The following is a 13,920-nucleotide window of genomic DNA, read 5'->3' on the forward strand; positions in this document are numbered from 1 at the left end:
CAGGGCTGATGCTCGAGGTGCGCAGTAAGGGCCGCCTCCACCGCCTCGGAGGCCCAGGCTCGCAGGCAAGCCCAGAGCAGTGAAGGAACCTCCGGGCCAGCCCCGTTGCGGTGACGGGCGTCGCCGCGAGCCAATGGGCGCGCCGGGAGGCGGGGCAGTCAGGCCAAGGGGGCGGGATTTCCCGCGCGGCAGCGCGGCCCCTTGGCGCCTGGCGAGGGCGGCAGGCCCATCGAGAGAGGGCGGGTTGGGGTCAGCTGCTGCAGGCGGGCGCGCGCGGGAGCTGTGGGCGGCCGCCGCGTATTTTGCTGCCGCCCTACCTCCGCCACGATGCCGGGGATCGACAAGCTGCCCATCGAGGAGACGCTGGAGGACAGCCCGCAGGTGAGGCGCGGGCGGCGGCGGGCTGCGAGGGAAGGAGCGAGGCTGGCCGACCCCAGGCCTGGCGCCGCCGCGGCCGCAGGTGCCAGCCCTGGCCTAGGTGGGCGCCGCCCCCCAGTGCCCCCGCCGATACCGGGCGGCGCCCCGAGCGGCGGAGACCAGGCCGCCCTCCCGAGGCCCGCGTGGGCCTGCGCCGCTGGGCCGAGAGCAGTGTGCGGGGTCTGGGACGTCGGCGGGCTGCGACCGAGCCGCGGCCGCCTTGGCTCGTGGGCCCGGCGGTCACGTACGCGCGCGGGGCTCCCTTGTATTCGACAAAAGATGCTTTATAATCGCCGTGATGTGAGGTGGTAAATCCCGATCCTGGAATTTTCTCTTCGAAAACCTCTTCGGAGAAAATGCAGAAGGAGAAAAGACCGTGTAGACTTAATGTTCTGACCACGCTAGGGAAGGAAATGGATAGTTTTTGGGGGGGAGATGCTGAAAGGCTGTTGATATGCCCGTGCGGAGAGTCCTCGGCGAAGCCCGTCAAGGGTCCCAGAGCCTCCCGGCCGAGTGTCGTGGCCGTGAGTGTAGCCGCTGTCACTCGGGCCACGCACGCCGAGTGGAGGACGGCGCCGTCGCGGCTCCACGACTGCTGCGCCCTCGTTGCAGACTTGGCTCTAATAAACTCATCAAAATAAAAGCCCTGTGTTTTGTGCGTTGGGGATGATGCTAGTGTGGTTGCTCTAGCTTAAGATAGTCTAGGAAAACGTAACCATTACTGATGTTTTCAGTAGTGAAGAATGAAATCAGCGATGTTAAAACCATGTTGGTAGGCGCTGTAACTTGCGTTGAGAAACTTCATCCCTAGGCCTGTCTCTTACACAATAAGGGATTTAAGACGGTGTTGCTGGTTGGCTACCACTTAGAATGAAGAAAATTTTCTGAAATGTTGTTCATTTAGAACTACAACTGCACATATTTCATGTGTCTTGACGGTTTAATATGACTCCAAAAGAACAGGAGGGAGGGGCTGGATCCCCCTTTCCTGTATGATATGTCTGCCATGGATGTGGTGCCAATTTTGATTGCCAAGTTGAAGTTGGGCTCTGATTGTGGAATTGATTTGTTTTTTTTCACGCTGAAAGTTATCTTCACAGGCCAGTTGCCTGCTGGTAATGTACTCTTATCAGCCTATATTGACACAAAGAGAAACTGACTTCTTGGCTTATTTTGACTGCCAGAATAGCCAGTTCAAATGCTTAACGATTTCTGTAGTATAAAGTTATAAGCTACATTTGTTTCAGATGTTTAGCAAAAATTTTGTGGGATGTATTGGTCAGGTGTACTTTTGTCATTTTACTTTTTTATTTTATAAGACTCAACAGGTGCCTTATCTTTCTTCTCATACCTGGGCTCGCTTTTATAGCTCATAAAGACTGCACACTGCTCAGAATGGGTTACACAGTGCCGTAGCCATGACTTAGGAGGGTATAATCTCTTGACTCATCTAATTTCTTGAACTTTTCACACAATTAATTTACAACTTGAGCTTCTTTTTTTACAAGCATGTGCTGTATTAGTATTAGTTTTATGGTAATTTTTAATGAAATAGCCACGTTGATAGTCTTTCAATTTCTAGAAGTAGTAAATTTGAACTAGTTAATGTTTACTTGGGAAAATTAATTGGGACAACTGGGATTTAGAAAGGTAAGACACTGGGAAGCAATTCTTGGGGAAAACCTGTGGCAAGATGGAAAGCCCTTGGGGATTGGGGATTCAGGATATAAGGGTTTTAGTCATTACTGCTGCTAAGTACCTTCTACCTTAGGGCAAGTCACTTAACTTCTCTGAACTTCAGCTGTTATAGATAGTGAATGTTTTAATGTTTGTACTTGATTATAAAAATAATAGTTGTTTGCTTCAGAAAAATTGGAAGATACAGAAAGCACAGAGTTACCTGTCGTACGCCCAGCAGCAAACTCTGTTAACAGTTTGCTTTCTTTTTTCTAGTTTTTTTTCTCTTACACCTTCTAATGTGATTGAGATTATATTGTGCATAATGATTTTTATTTGGCTTTAACTACACATTGTTGCTTAAGTACCTTCACACATTATTACATACTGAATAAAAAATTCAAAGGTTGCACATTTCCTTGACTCACTTAATATAGTTGTCCTGTTGTTGGACTTTTAGAGTTTTTCCCAAGTTTTGCTTTTATATATAGTGCTAAGATTAATGCTTTTGGGCATCAATTTTTGTTGTCATCTGGGCTATTTATCTAGGATAGAGTTCAAGGAGTTGAGTAACAAAGAGGAGGAAAACTTCTAAAGCTCCTGATAGAGATGTTTTTATTAGATTATTTGATCCTAGTCAAAAGTGGCCTGCCAGTTGCTATGTAAAAAAGTTAGAGCCTGGGAGTCATGAAAGACTACCCTGAATTACAATTATCCTTTTTTAGTTTTAATTTAAAGTAACGAAGTATTAAAATAGGGGTATATTTGCAAGTCCAAATCCAGCTGATTGCACATAAACATCTTTAGAATTATCTTGCACAAACCATACCATTCTGCAAAAGATACCATCTGTTGAAGTAGGAAATCTTAAGACTATACTAGATGCCTTATCAACGCTTACATATTGTTTTGAAAATCAGAAACAAAATTAAACTTTCTATTTAGTAAGAAAAGATATGATCTTTAAAAAAATAATTGATTTTATATGTAGATAAAAATCTTATCAATGATCCATCTAAGCTAGAACTGTGAAGGCAAACTCCAATCCCAAATGGAGGCTTTTCTCTTTGGCATAATATGAAATACTCAAAGATTATGAGATGTACTTTTTTTAAACTCACATTTTGACATCTCTTATATTGAGCTGCCCCTTACAGTTGATGTTGTTTTACTTGTAATTGCCTGCAAATGTACACACTTGGTTATTTCTCCTAGTGACATGACTGGCCAAGCGCAGCCTTTTAATGTTCAGCCAACAAATCAATTCACAACCACTTGAAGGATTATCAGTCTTGTTTTTTGTCTGAAAATAGTTCTTTGACAGCTAGTAAGATGAATCAAGTGCTGCCATCAAAACTTGCTGACTGGGTATCAATAATTTGGAAGAAAATATTGGAGATAAAAGTGGAGCACTTCTGAGAAATATTTGTCACCTGCTCGTGGCACAGAATAATATTGGACGTGAAAACATGGCTAGCGGTGTCTCTTATGTCAAGAAATTACGCACAAGAGTTGAAATTTTAGGGTTATATTAAATTTGTGCAACTTGTGTTTTCTTTTTTGTGTTTATATGAGAGTTATATAAAAAATTCTGTCAAAGATCTGTTTCCATAAATATAAAGTAAAAACTTCAAGACATTAGAAAACCTGAATTCATAGCTTAATTGCCAGCATTGTTTTGTTTGTGACAGTAGTATATTAAACTGGCGCAGCTCACAGTGGATGCCGTCATAGATTCAATGAAATGGTACTATATTGATTGCATTTTTGTAAGCTGCTAACTTTAAACAGTCATTATACAGTGTTGAACTCGATCTTATTAGCTTTACATAAGGAAGCTGTTTCAACCCTGTTTGAGGCTAAGAACATCTTTTTAATTTAAGTCCACTACACATTTTTGCATAAATGTGTTATTCCTTGAATTAGAATGCTAATTTTTGAAGAAAAAAAAAAACTAAGTGGCAGACTTTTCTTAAGAATGGCACTAGCGAAACAAGATTTCATAATGCTTTCTTTTTTACATCTTAAAATAGCACTTGGGGAATGGCAGTAGGGCACTAGGGCTAAAAAATAAAAAGATTCTGCCAGATCTAAATCTCTGGGGCATGGGGAAGTAGAGGACTGAGATAACTTGGACTTCATATACTGGCATAATGATTTTGTGCTGCTTTTTAAAACAACCATAGTGACTTAGCTTTCTCTTCTGAAAATAGGAAGCTAAGGAATAAGTTGATTTTTAGAAGCCAACTTCTAAGGCTGAGGTATAAATTAACTATTTGTAGAATAAAAGTACAAGGTCATCTTTTAGATTTTAAGCTGTAGTTATCTCAATAATTGTTGGAATTTAATTCTTACCCTGCCTTTGGGATATAAAAAGGTGAACATACTTTGCCTTTATGCTGAGTTTCCTTATCTCTGATCCTTTTTATTGAGTCTTAACATTTACTGACTGACAAGTTTTTACTCTTAAAGTGAAGGTAATTTTTACATCCTCATGCTCATTGTGGGGGAAAAAAAAGCTTAACAATATAGAAATGTATAAAGAAGAAGAAAATGATTCCAAATTCTGCACTCAGAAAAAACCTAGTTAGCATTTTACAGGCCATGTTGGGGAGGGGAGAGGGTACTATGGTGTTATTTTGGATTATGATGGGGAGGGGTTTGGCACTACTAGAAGAGACTATGGAAAAAGAGAAATAATCAGGGACTTCCCTGGTGGTGCAGTGCTTAAGAATCCGCCTACCAATGCAGGGGACACGGGTTCAATCCCTGGTCCGGGAATATCCCACATGCCGCGGAGCAACTAAGCCCGTGCGCCACAACTGCTGAGCCCACGTGCCGCAACTACGGAAGCCCACGCACCTAGAGCCTGTGCTCCGCAACAAGAGAAGCCACTGCAATGAGAAGCCCATGCACCGCAACGAAGAGTAGCCCCTGCTTGCTGCAACTAGAGAAAGCCCCTGTGTAACAATGAAGACCCAACACAGCCAAAAAAAAAAAAAGAGAGAGAGAGAGGGAAATAATCATACTAAGTTATCCTGAAAAAAGATATTTAAAATATTTATACATGGAATACTGTTAATATAGTCTTGACTGATTCTGTAGATTTGTTCTTAGTTTAATTACAGACTTTTTAATTCATAAAAATATACCTTTGTTGTTCCTTCTAAGGTTTGTGTAACATAGTTGGAAAATCTATCTGTTTTAATGAAGTGAAATTGAGAATAAAGAACTCCAGCATCTTGGCATTACTATCAAAAGAGAGAAAACAGATCAAAACTCAGAATTGTTAGAGTTCTAATATTCTGTGATTTTTCCATCTTTTACGAAAAAATGATTTCCACTTGATTTATATAATGGTTAACATAAACTTACTGCTTTTATTTTATACAGACAAGGTCTTTACTGGGTGTATTTGAAGAAGATGCTACAGCTATTTCCAACTATATGAACCAGTTGTATCAAGCTATGCATCGGATTTATGATGCACAGGTAAAGAACTAAAGGCTGACTCAGTGCATTTATAAAATAAATCTTTAAGCTCATGAGGACAGAGATAGTGTCTGTCTTATTTACTGGTGCCTAGCCTTGTCCAGGGTGCATAGTAATAAACATCTGTTGAATGGATGAATGAACATTAAGTATTTTGTATTACAGAGCTTACATTTCAATTACTAGTGTATAGTTTGTAGCACTACAAAAGTGATGAAGATTGAAGCATCTGCTCCTTTTCCCCAAACACAGTAAAGACTTTCTTAGTGAAACTCATTGATAGTGATCTTTACATAAGATTTGACTGAAAACCCTGTATTGTCACCAGTATTTTCCCTAATCATGCTTTTAATCTTACGGGATACTTCCCCTTTTTGAGCAGAGGATTTGAAAGTAGCTAGCCTCTATCTAGTTAGAAGGTAATAAAGATTAGATATAGCTCCGGGGTACTAGGAGATGAATTTTAAAAGGATGTGACTAGATTTTTTTGGTTGAACAGGCATAAGATTTGAGGCTTTGTTTATGTAACTTAATTATAAGCCTTAACAGCAACCTGGGTTCTATGATAAACTCTCTTTGGGATTAATTAAGTGTACAAGTTTCTTTTTTGCCCCTTCTCAATTTCTCTTCTTTCTGGACTCAAATTTTCATTATGTACTTTAAAGTTACTGTGATAGTTATTTATTTTTCTTAATGATAGGTCGCTCAAGAATTTGATTTCTGACCACACAGATTAATATGTAAAAGAAACATTACATATGTTATTATATTCATCACTGAAAAAAAACCTTTAAATTAAAAAATGTATTTCCTTTATATGGCTACATTGCTATATGGTATGACTAGGTCATATGGTTGTATGTTATTTTGGTTGTATGTTATTAAATGCTCATCATGGTCTAGTATCAGCATCTAGACAGAGGGATAATAGACTCTCTGAAGATTCTGGATAACGTGTGCAGTTTACTTCTAGTTTTAAAGCTTTAACTGTTCATTTTTATTAGCTAAAAAGAAAAAGCACACACCTGGAACACTGCTGAATTCCTTGACGGTGTCTGTTTCGTGGTTTGAGTTTCCCTTTAAAGTGTTTAGTGGTAGTTCCCTTTCCAATGGCCTAATGAGGGGATTTGAGAACATGTTGTACAATATTTATGTTAAGTGATAAATAAAAGTGGCGTAGGAATCTTCAGTTAGAACTTTTTTCTTAATCTGTACTACTGTGTTAATTTGAATGCTCATCTTTTCCCGTAGAATGAATTAAGTGCAGCAACACACCTGACTTCAAAACTTTTAAAAGAATATGAAAAACAGGTACTATATATGAAAGTTTTAAAAGTATAATTTAAAATATACAGTGATACAGTATCTGTATAGATAAATAGAATTTCTTATCAATAATTCTAAGCCTTTTGGGATTCACAGAAGGTAATTTTGATATGCCATTGAAATTCCATTATGCACTTACATCTAATTTTAATGATTTAATGTTAGACACAGAGGTTATCTAATTTACCTCTTTTTTCAAATGAAGAAACTGAGGCTTGCTCAAGGTTACACAGCTGGCTAGTAGAGAAATTGGAGCTAATTTTAAATCTTTGAACTTCTAGTATGGTGTGCATTCCTGTATACCATGTTGATTGGTCACTTAGCAAACATTTTAATTAATGTGTACTACTTATATGAATTACATTATTTTATTAAAATGATGTTTTTAGAGCTTATTCAAAATTTTAGAAGTTTTCTGAAGTTATTTAAAAATTAAAAATTATAATGTCACTCACAAAAGACATACAGCATTGGACCTTTACCTCATCTCTGTTTCTCACTTTTCAGCGTTTTCCACTGGGGGGTGATGATGAAGTTATGACTTCTACTTTGCAACAGTTTTCAAAAGTTATAGATGAGGTAAATGCTTATTTTATTTTGCTTGGATAAGTGATCTTATAATTAAGTTACTGAAGTTGTTTAGCTTTTATTGGGAAGTTTTATTATTATGATTTTATGAGTAAATCTCAATGATAAAAGATTACTATTTAAAGAAGGGCCTTATTTCCAAATCTTGGTGGCTGTCTTGTAAAAACAACACTATCTTTGTCTGATTAAAGCAAATTGTTTTCAAGGAATAAGCATATAGATGTGCTCTCTCTACTTTCATGTACCATTCAACCTTTAATTGTGTAATTTGATGTAGGCAGGGAGAGAAGAGTTAAGCTGTTAGCCATAGCTGAGCTCTTTATGGTTTCTCTGTTTTTTACATTGAGCAATATTTTACCATTCAGTTCATTAATCCTTCCTTCCCAAACAACCAATACCAACCCTTAATTTCTCTACCAGTCAGCAGAACAAATCATGAAGACCTAGAAGCCAAGAGGAAGCAGGGTGGTGAGAAATGTTCGGAGAATCCATCCATAACTATTTTGTACTAGTGCAGTGAAAGCTCTTCTTTTTAGATGAGCCATTAGGTAGTTCTGTCTTTTCTAGTCTCTTAACTGGAAAAGTAGTTTTTCGAAATATTTTAATAACTCATCATAGCAAAATATTGTCACAGGAGATCAATTTAAAGAAATATTTATAGGAAATGGAATTTTTTATTGTGGTAAAATATACATAACATAAAATTTACCATTAATGACATTTCGCACGTTCACAATGTTGTGCAACCACCATTGATGTTCCAGAACATTTTCATCATATCCCAAAGGAAACCTGTTAGGTGCCTATTAAGTAGTCACTCCCTCCCTCCCCTCAGCTCCTGGCAACCACAAATCTGCTTTCTGTCTGTATGGATTTGCCTGTTTGGGATATTTCATACAAATGTACTCATACGATTTGTGGATTTTTGCGTCTGCTTTCACTTGGCATAATGTTGTCAGGGTTCATTCATGTTGTAGAAAGTATCAGAATTTCATTTTTTGTTTTTGTTTTGTTTTGCTGAATAAAATTCCATTGTATGTATACCACATTTTATTTATCCATTCATTAGTTGACAGACATTTGATTTGGGTTGTTTTCCATCTTTTGGCTAATATGAACAGTGCTGCTGTGAGCATTCATGTACAAGTTTTTTGTTTTTGTTTTTTCAAACACCAGTTTTCAGTTTTTTTGGGTATATACCCAGGAGGGGGAATTGCTGGATCATATAATAATTTTATGTTTAGCTTTTTGAGAAACTGCCAAACTGTTTTCCACAGCTCTTGCACAATTTTACATTTCTGCCAGTAATATAGGAGTGTTCCAATTTCTCTACGTCTTTATCAACACTTGTTATTTACATTAATTTTTTTTACTATAGCCATCTAAGTGGGTATGAAGTGGAATCTCATTGTAGTTTTGATATGCATTTTCCTGAAGGCTCATGATGTTGAGCATTTTTTCCTATGCTTATTGACCATTTGTATATATTTGAAAAAGTATCTATTCAGACCTTTGCCCATTTAAAAAAAAAATTGTTTATTTTTTCATGTTTATTTTATTTTACTTTTTTTGGCCGTGCCTCACGGCTTGTGGGATCCCAGTTCCCCGACCAGGGATTGAACCCGGGCCCTCGGCAGTGAGAGCAAGGGGTCCTAATCACTGGACCACCAGGGAATTCCCTGCCCATTTTTTAATTGGGTTGTCTTTTAATACTGAGTTTCAGAGTTCTTTATTCTAAAGAATACAAGTCCCTTATCAGATATGTGATTGGTAAATATTTTCTCCCATTCTGTGGGTTGTCTTTTTATTTTCTTGATAGTATCCTTTGGTGCACAAAAGTTTTCAATTCTGATGAAGTCCAGTTTGTACTTTCTTTCGTTGCTTGTGCTTTTGGTGTCATATCTTAGAAACCATTGCTAAATTCAAGGTTATCACATGTTTTCTTCTGAGAGTTTTAAATGGAATTTTTTTGACTGTCACCTAATTATGTGATAACATCACATAATTTTAGGGTTCCCTTATGTAAATGTATCACTACCTTTTTTAACTTTCTGGCTGCACCAATTGGCATGCAGGGTCTTAGTTCCCCAACCAGGGATGGAACCTGTGCCCCCTGCCGTGGAAGCACGGAGTCTTAACCGCTGGACCGCCAGGGAATCCCTATATCAACACCTTTTTACTAGGTTTTGTTCAGTTTCCATAATGCTGGTTGATTGTCTCTTTGTAGTTATTTGGCCTTTTTGGTCTTTCTTTTACCAGCTTAGCTCTTGTCATGCGGTACTTTCAACGCAACTTGCTGATGCCATGATGTTTCCCATTACCCAGTTTAAAGAAAGAGATCTGAAAGGTACTGAAGTCAAACTTGTGTTTACTTTCATTAGCTGTTGGAAGATCACTGCTTGTAAAATGTGTAATACTCTATACCTTAACCATTTCTGACTGTAGCAAGTGTCACTTTTACTTTAATTAGTTGCTAAACATTTACAGGAGCTCCTGCTAGATGTTAAGCTAGATACTGAGGAGTACTGATATGAATAAGATGTCACATCCCTTGAGAAAGCCCAGAGAAGGAGATGGGTAAACAGATAATTCTGGTACTCTTATAATTAGGGATGAGCAAGGTGCTGTGGGGCCTCAGAGGAGGGTGTCAGAAAGGCTCCCTCACGGATGTGCCATGAGCACTGAGCAAGGAAGAAGAATTTGCCAGGAGAAGAGAGTCATTGTTCTACTGGAGGGACCAGAAAGCACAGAGTTATGGGTAGAAATGCATGTGTTGTTTTGAGAAATTGAGTGTGGCTGCAATGTTGGATGTGTTGGGGGATGGTGGGAGACAACTCTAGAAATAGATTAGTTGGGACTAGATCATGCTAAAGATGTTGGACTTGAGTTTATAAGCAAAGAGAAGACAATGGAGGTCTTTAAGAAGTATATCTTTGTTTTTGGAGGATGGATTTGATGCTAGGAGAATGGACTAGGAAGTTGTGAGAGTCCAGTGAGGTGTGACCAGGGCCTGAACTGGGACAGTGGCACAGGAGATGAGGCGTGTTGGTGGGCTGGAGTGGTGGGAGGTAGGGGCTGGTCCATCTAACAACCCATGTCTCAGTAGCTTGTGGTAGCTTTCTTTTTTTCCCCATTTAGGATTATTACGTGATAAAATGAGAGCGTTTATAGACTTGGCTCTGCTTTCTTACAATTTACAATCTCAGACAATCATACAGACTTATTTACAAAGTATGTAGAGTAAAAACATTGTACTAATGTATCAGTGGATGATAAAGTATTTAAATTATACATGGAATAAAGACAAATGTATTTTAGAGATATAATTAATATTTGTCTTGGTAATCTTCAAGAATAATCTTTTCCAAGGTCAAGAAACAAGACCTCTTTTCTCAATCTAAGGGGACTGAATATCATAATCTTGTCAATAAAATGTTCCTTTTATCATTCAGTGTTTGAACTTATTAGAGACAGTATCAGAAAATCAATAAGTTGGATTCTGGTACTAAATCAGAACATTTTTATATCTTAGAATTTGCAGTGTTTTTTTTTTTTTAATTTACTTATTTTATGACTGCGTTGGGTCTTCGTTGCTGTACGCAGGCTTTCTCTAGTTGCGGTGAGCGGGGGCTACTCTTCGTTGCGGTGCGCAGGCTTCTCTTGTTGCAGAGCACGGGCTCTAGGCGCGCGGGCTTCAGTAGTTGTGGTGCATGGGCTCAGTAGCTGTGGCTCGCGGGCTGTAGAGCGCAGGCTCAGTAGTTGTGGCCCACGGGCTTAGTTGCTCCGTGGCATGTGGGATCTTCCCAGACCAGGGCTCGAACCCGTGTCCCCTGCATTGGCAGGCAGATTCTTAACCACTGCGCCCCCAGGGAAGCCCTGCAGTGGTTTTAAAATTTTGTTTTTGGGTCGTATTACAATTTGTGGCAAGTACAATTTCTGGTGGTGTAACTGTTGTTAATGATAGTAAATGTTAGGCTAGTTGAAACACAGTAACTTTTTCACTTTGAACATTGAACTTTGAAATATTTGGAGTTTTAATAGTAGCTTAAATGGCAGTTACTATTTTCTAAACAAAATTTAAGATAGTTCATAAATATGCTAAACTGAAATTATTCTTGAACTTTTCCAGAAATATTGACATTAAAGGAAGTGTTTCAGATTGCTAGTAATGGTAAGCTCTGAATACTTTGTACATTTATTTCTTGTAATGATGCATTTCTTTATCAACACAAATCTGTGGCCAGATTTTATGTAATAATTGAAAAAAATGAACCTAATTAAAAGTTTAAGTGAATATTATTTAAATCGTTGTTATTTAAGTTGCACCATTTATGCTAGAAGAAAGATTTTAAAGGAAGTTAAATCTTGTGGTTTGTTATCTTCATAATACCTAAGAAGGTGGTATATTTTCCCTTCCTTATTTTCCTGTCTATTCCATATTTTCTTTAATGAGCATTTGCTATTTCTGTACTAAAAAATACTTTAAAAAACTTTTAGTGGACTACTGTTTCCTTGGAATTAAATGTTTTTACCAATTTAATAAACAGAAACATACTTTAGGGGGAAATTTGTCTGTGGGGAACATTTGGGTGGAGTGATCACATAGTAGGGAATTCTTATTTTGCTTTAGTACATTTGTTGAAAGATGCACATGTGAAAACCGTTAAAGCACTTACAAGTTTTGCAAAGTACTGTTGTATTTTTGTTAATAGTCATTTCTGTTTTCCAGATCATGATGCTGCAATTAACAGATACAGCAGATTGTCAAAAAAAAGAGAAAATGACAAGGTGTGATACATATTACTCCTTCAGTATCACAATTAACAACTGTTTCATTAGGTGGTCTCGTTTTTCCAGTTTAAAAATGGTAGCCAGCAGTTGCTTTGTATGCTTTGCTGTATTGCCCTTAGTTTATTCTTTCCTTCCAGTTATTTCACAGCCTTTCTGTTAATTGTTAATTATCAGACAATTAATAATTGTCTTTTTAAACAAAATATTTTTCTGTTGATAGAGTTTTGTAAGTAAACATAACTATTCCAAAAATGTAACTGATGCCCAGGTGTAACATTGCCTCCTTTTGCTTTGTATTTTGATAACATTGCATTTGTTTTATATATGTATTCAAAAGTGTGTTCTGATATACAGTGGTTAAAAAGTTGAATTGTTACATACATAATTGAATGAAATTCTGTTTTGAGGACCTCCTCATTTACAGGGACTATATATATATATATATATATATATATATATATTTTTTTTTTTTTTTTTTTTTTTTAATGCTTCTTCAAGGAGTGACATTCAGAAATATTATACTACATTTGAGGAGAAATGCATTTGAGTAAAGAACAAAGAACAGAGTGTTAACAAGTTCATCTAGATGCTCCTTAAGATCATTTCTCTCTCAGTGCCTAGTCCAAGGCTTGATCAGAGTAGGCCTCCACTAGATGTTTGTGAGTGAGGTGGTCTCTGTGCCCAGGAATTGGCGTCTGCAGCCTTGGCTGCAGCTGCTGGTAGGGACACAGTGACCACTTGTGGGAATCCACAGTTGGGTATGATTACTGTGCAACAGCCACTGTGACACAAAAAGGGAATGTTTCTCTCACAAATTCAGTACAAAGATCTGCTTTCACTGATTACTTGATGGTGCAAATATTTATAAAATACATACATTTTTAGATCTACATTACTTTGTTACTTTGCCATAGAGAAGCAGTTAAAGGCTCTAAATACGAATTTTGTTTTATTTTACATTGCCTCTGGCTGTTCCAGGTATTTTTAAAAACATTCTTCCACTAATTCAATTTATTTGAAAAATTTATTGAGCACCTACTATATGTTGGGTACTATGGGGGAACAATGTGAATAGGCTCCACCTCTGCCCTCAAGGAGTGGATAATCCACATCTATCAAAGGCTTCCTGTATGAAGGCATGCGACTAGAGCAGCTGCCAGAATACAAGGATGAAGAGAACACATGAATTAACACTGAGTTAAGTGCAGTAAAGAAGTCTTAACAAAATGCTGGGAGAGCAGAGAGAGGACAGTATATCTTTGATTGGTAAGTTGGGAAAGGTTACACTTTAAGGAGGTGCCATTTGCATTGAAGCTGAGCAGATGTCAGTGGTTTGGGATTGGGGAGAGGGCATTTCTGGAAGAAAAACGGCCTTTGCAGAAGCACATGGGAGAGTCTGGAGAGTGTAAAGGTTAAGAGCACTGGCTCTGGAATCAGACTGGTTGGGAACTAATATCAGCTGTGCCGCTTATTTTCCTGAGGTCAAATAAGCTGGTTTGGTTTTGTTACACTGGTTACTTAATTTCTCTATCAAAAAAACTCAGTAGTTGTGAAGAGGAAGGAGAATGCATGCCGAGTACCTGGCTTATAGATTTTATTATTATTTCTAGCAATAATTATGATAATGGA

At 38.1% G+C, this 13,920-nt stretch overlaps 1 protein-coding gene across 3 annotated transcripts in view; it reads left to right on the forward strand.

The window, feature by feature from the left end:
* Positions 1 to 208: 208 nt before the first annotated feature.
* Positions 209 to 13,920, forward strand: part of APPL1 (adaptor protein, phosphotyrosine interacting with PH domain and leucine zipper 1) — a 29,931-nt gene continuing 16,219 nt past the window's right edge. For all 3 annotated transcript variants that reach the window (XM_061197024.1, XM_061197025.1, XM_061197026.1), the window contains exons 1-7: positions 209 to 381; positions 5,488 to 5,586; positions 6,838 to 6,897; positions 7,420 to 7,491; positions 9,760 to 9,847; positions 11,630 to 11,671; positions 12,230 to 12,288. In XM_061197024.1, coding sequence (XP_061053007.1) covers positions 328 to 381; positions 5,488 to 5,586; positions 6,838 to 6,897; positions 7,420 to 7,491; positions 9,760 to 9,847; positions 11,630 to 11,671; positions 12,230 to 12,288 — 474 coding nt within the window. In that variant the 5' untranslated portion in view covers positions 209 to 327. The remainder of the gene's footprint in view (positions 382 to 5,487; positions 5,587 to 6,837; positions 6,898 to 7,419; positions 7,492 to 9,759; positions 9,848 to 11,629; positions 11,672 to 12,229; positions 12,289 to 13,920) is intronic.

This window comes from Eubalaena glacialis, chromosome 7 (genome assembly GCF_028564815.1).
Source record: "Eubalaena glacialis isolate mEubGla1 chromosome 7, mEubGla1.1.hap2.+ XY, whole genome shotgun sequence".
In the NCBI taxonomy this organism is placed as follows: domain Eukaryota; kingdom Metazoa; phylum Chordata; class Mammalia; order Artiodactyla; family Balaenidae; genus Eubalaena; species Eubalaena glacialis.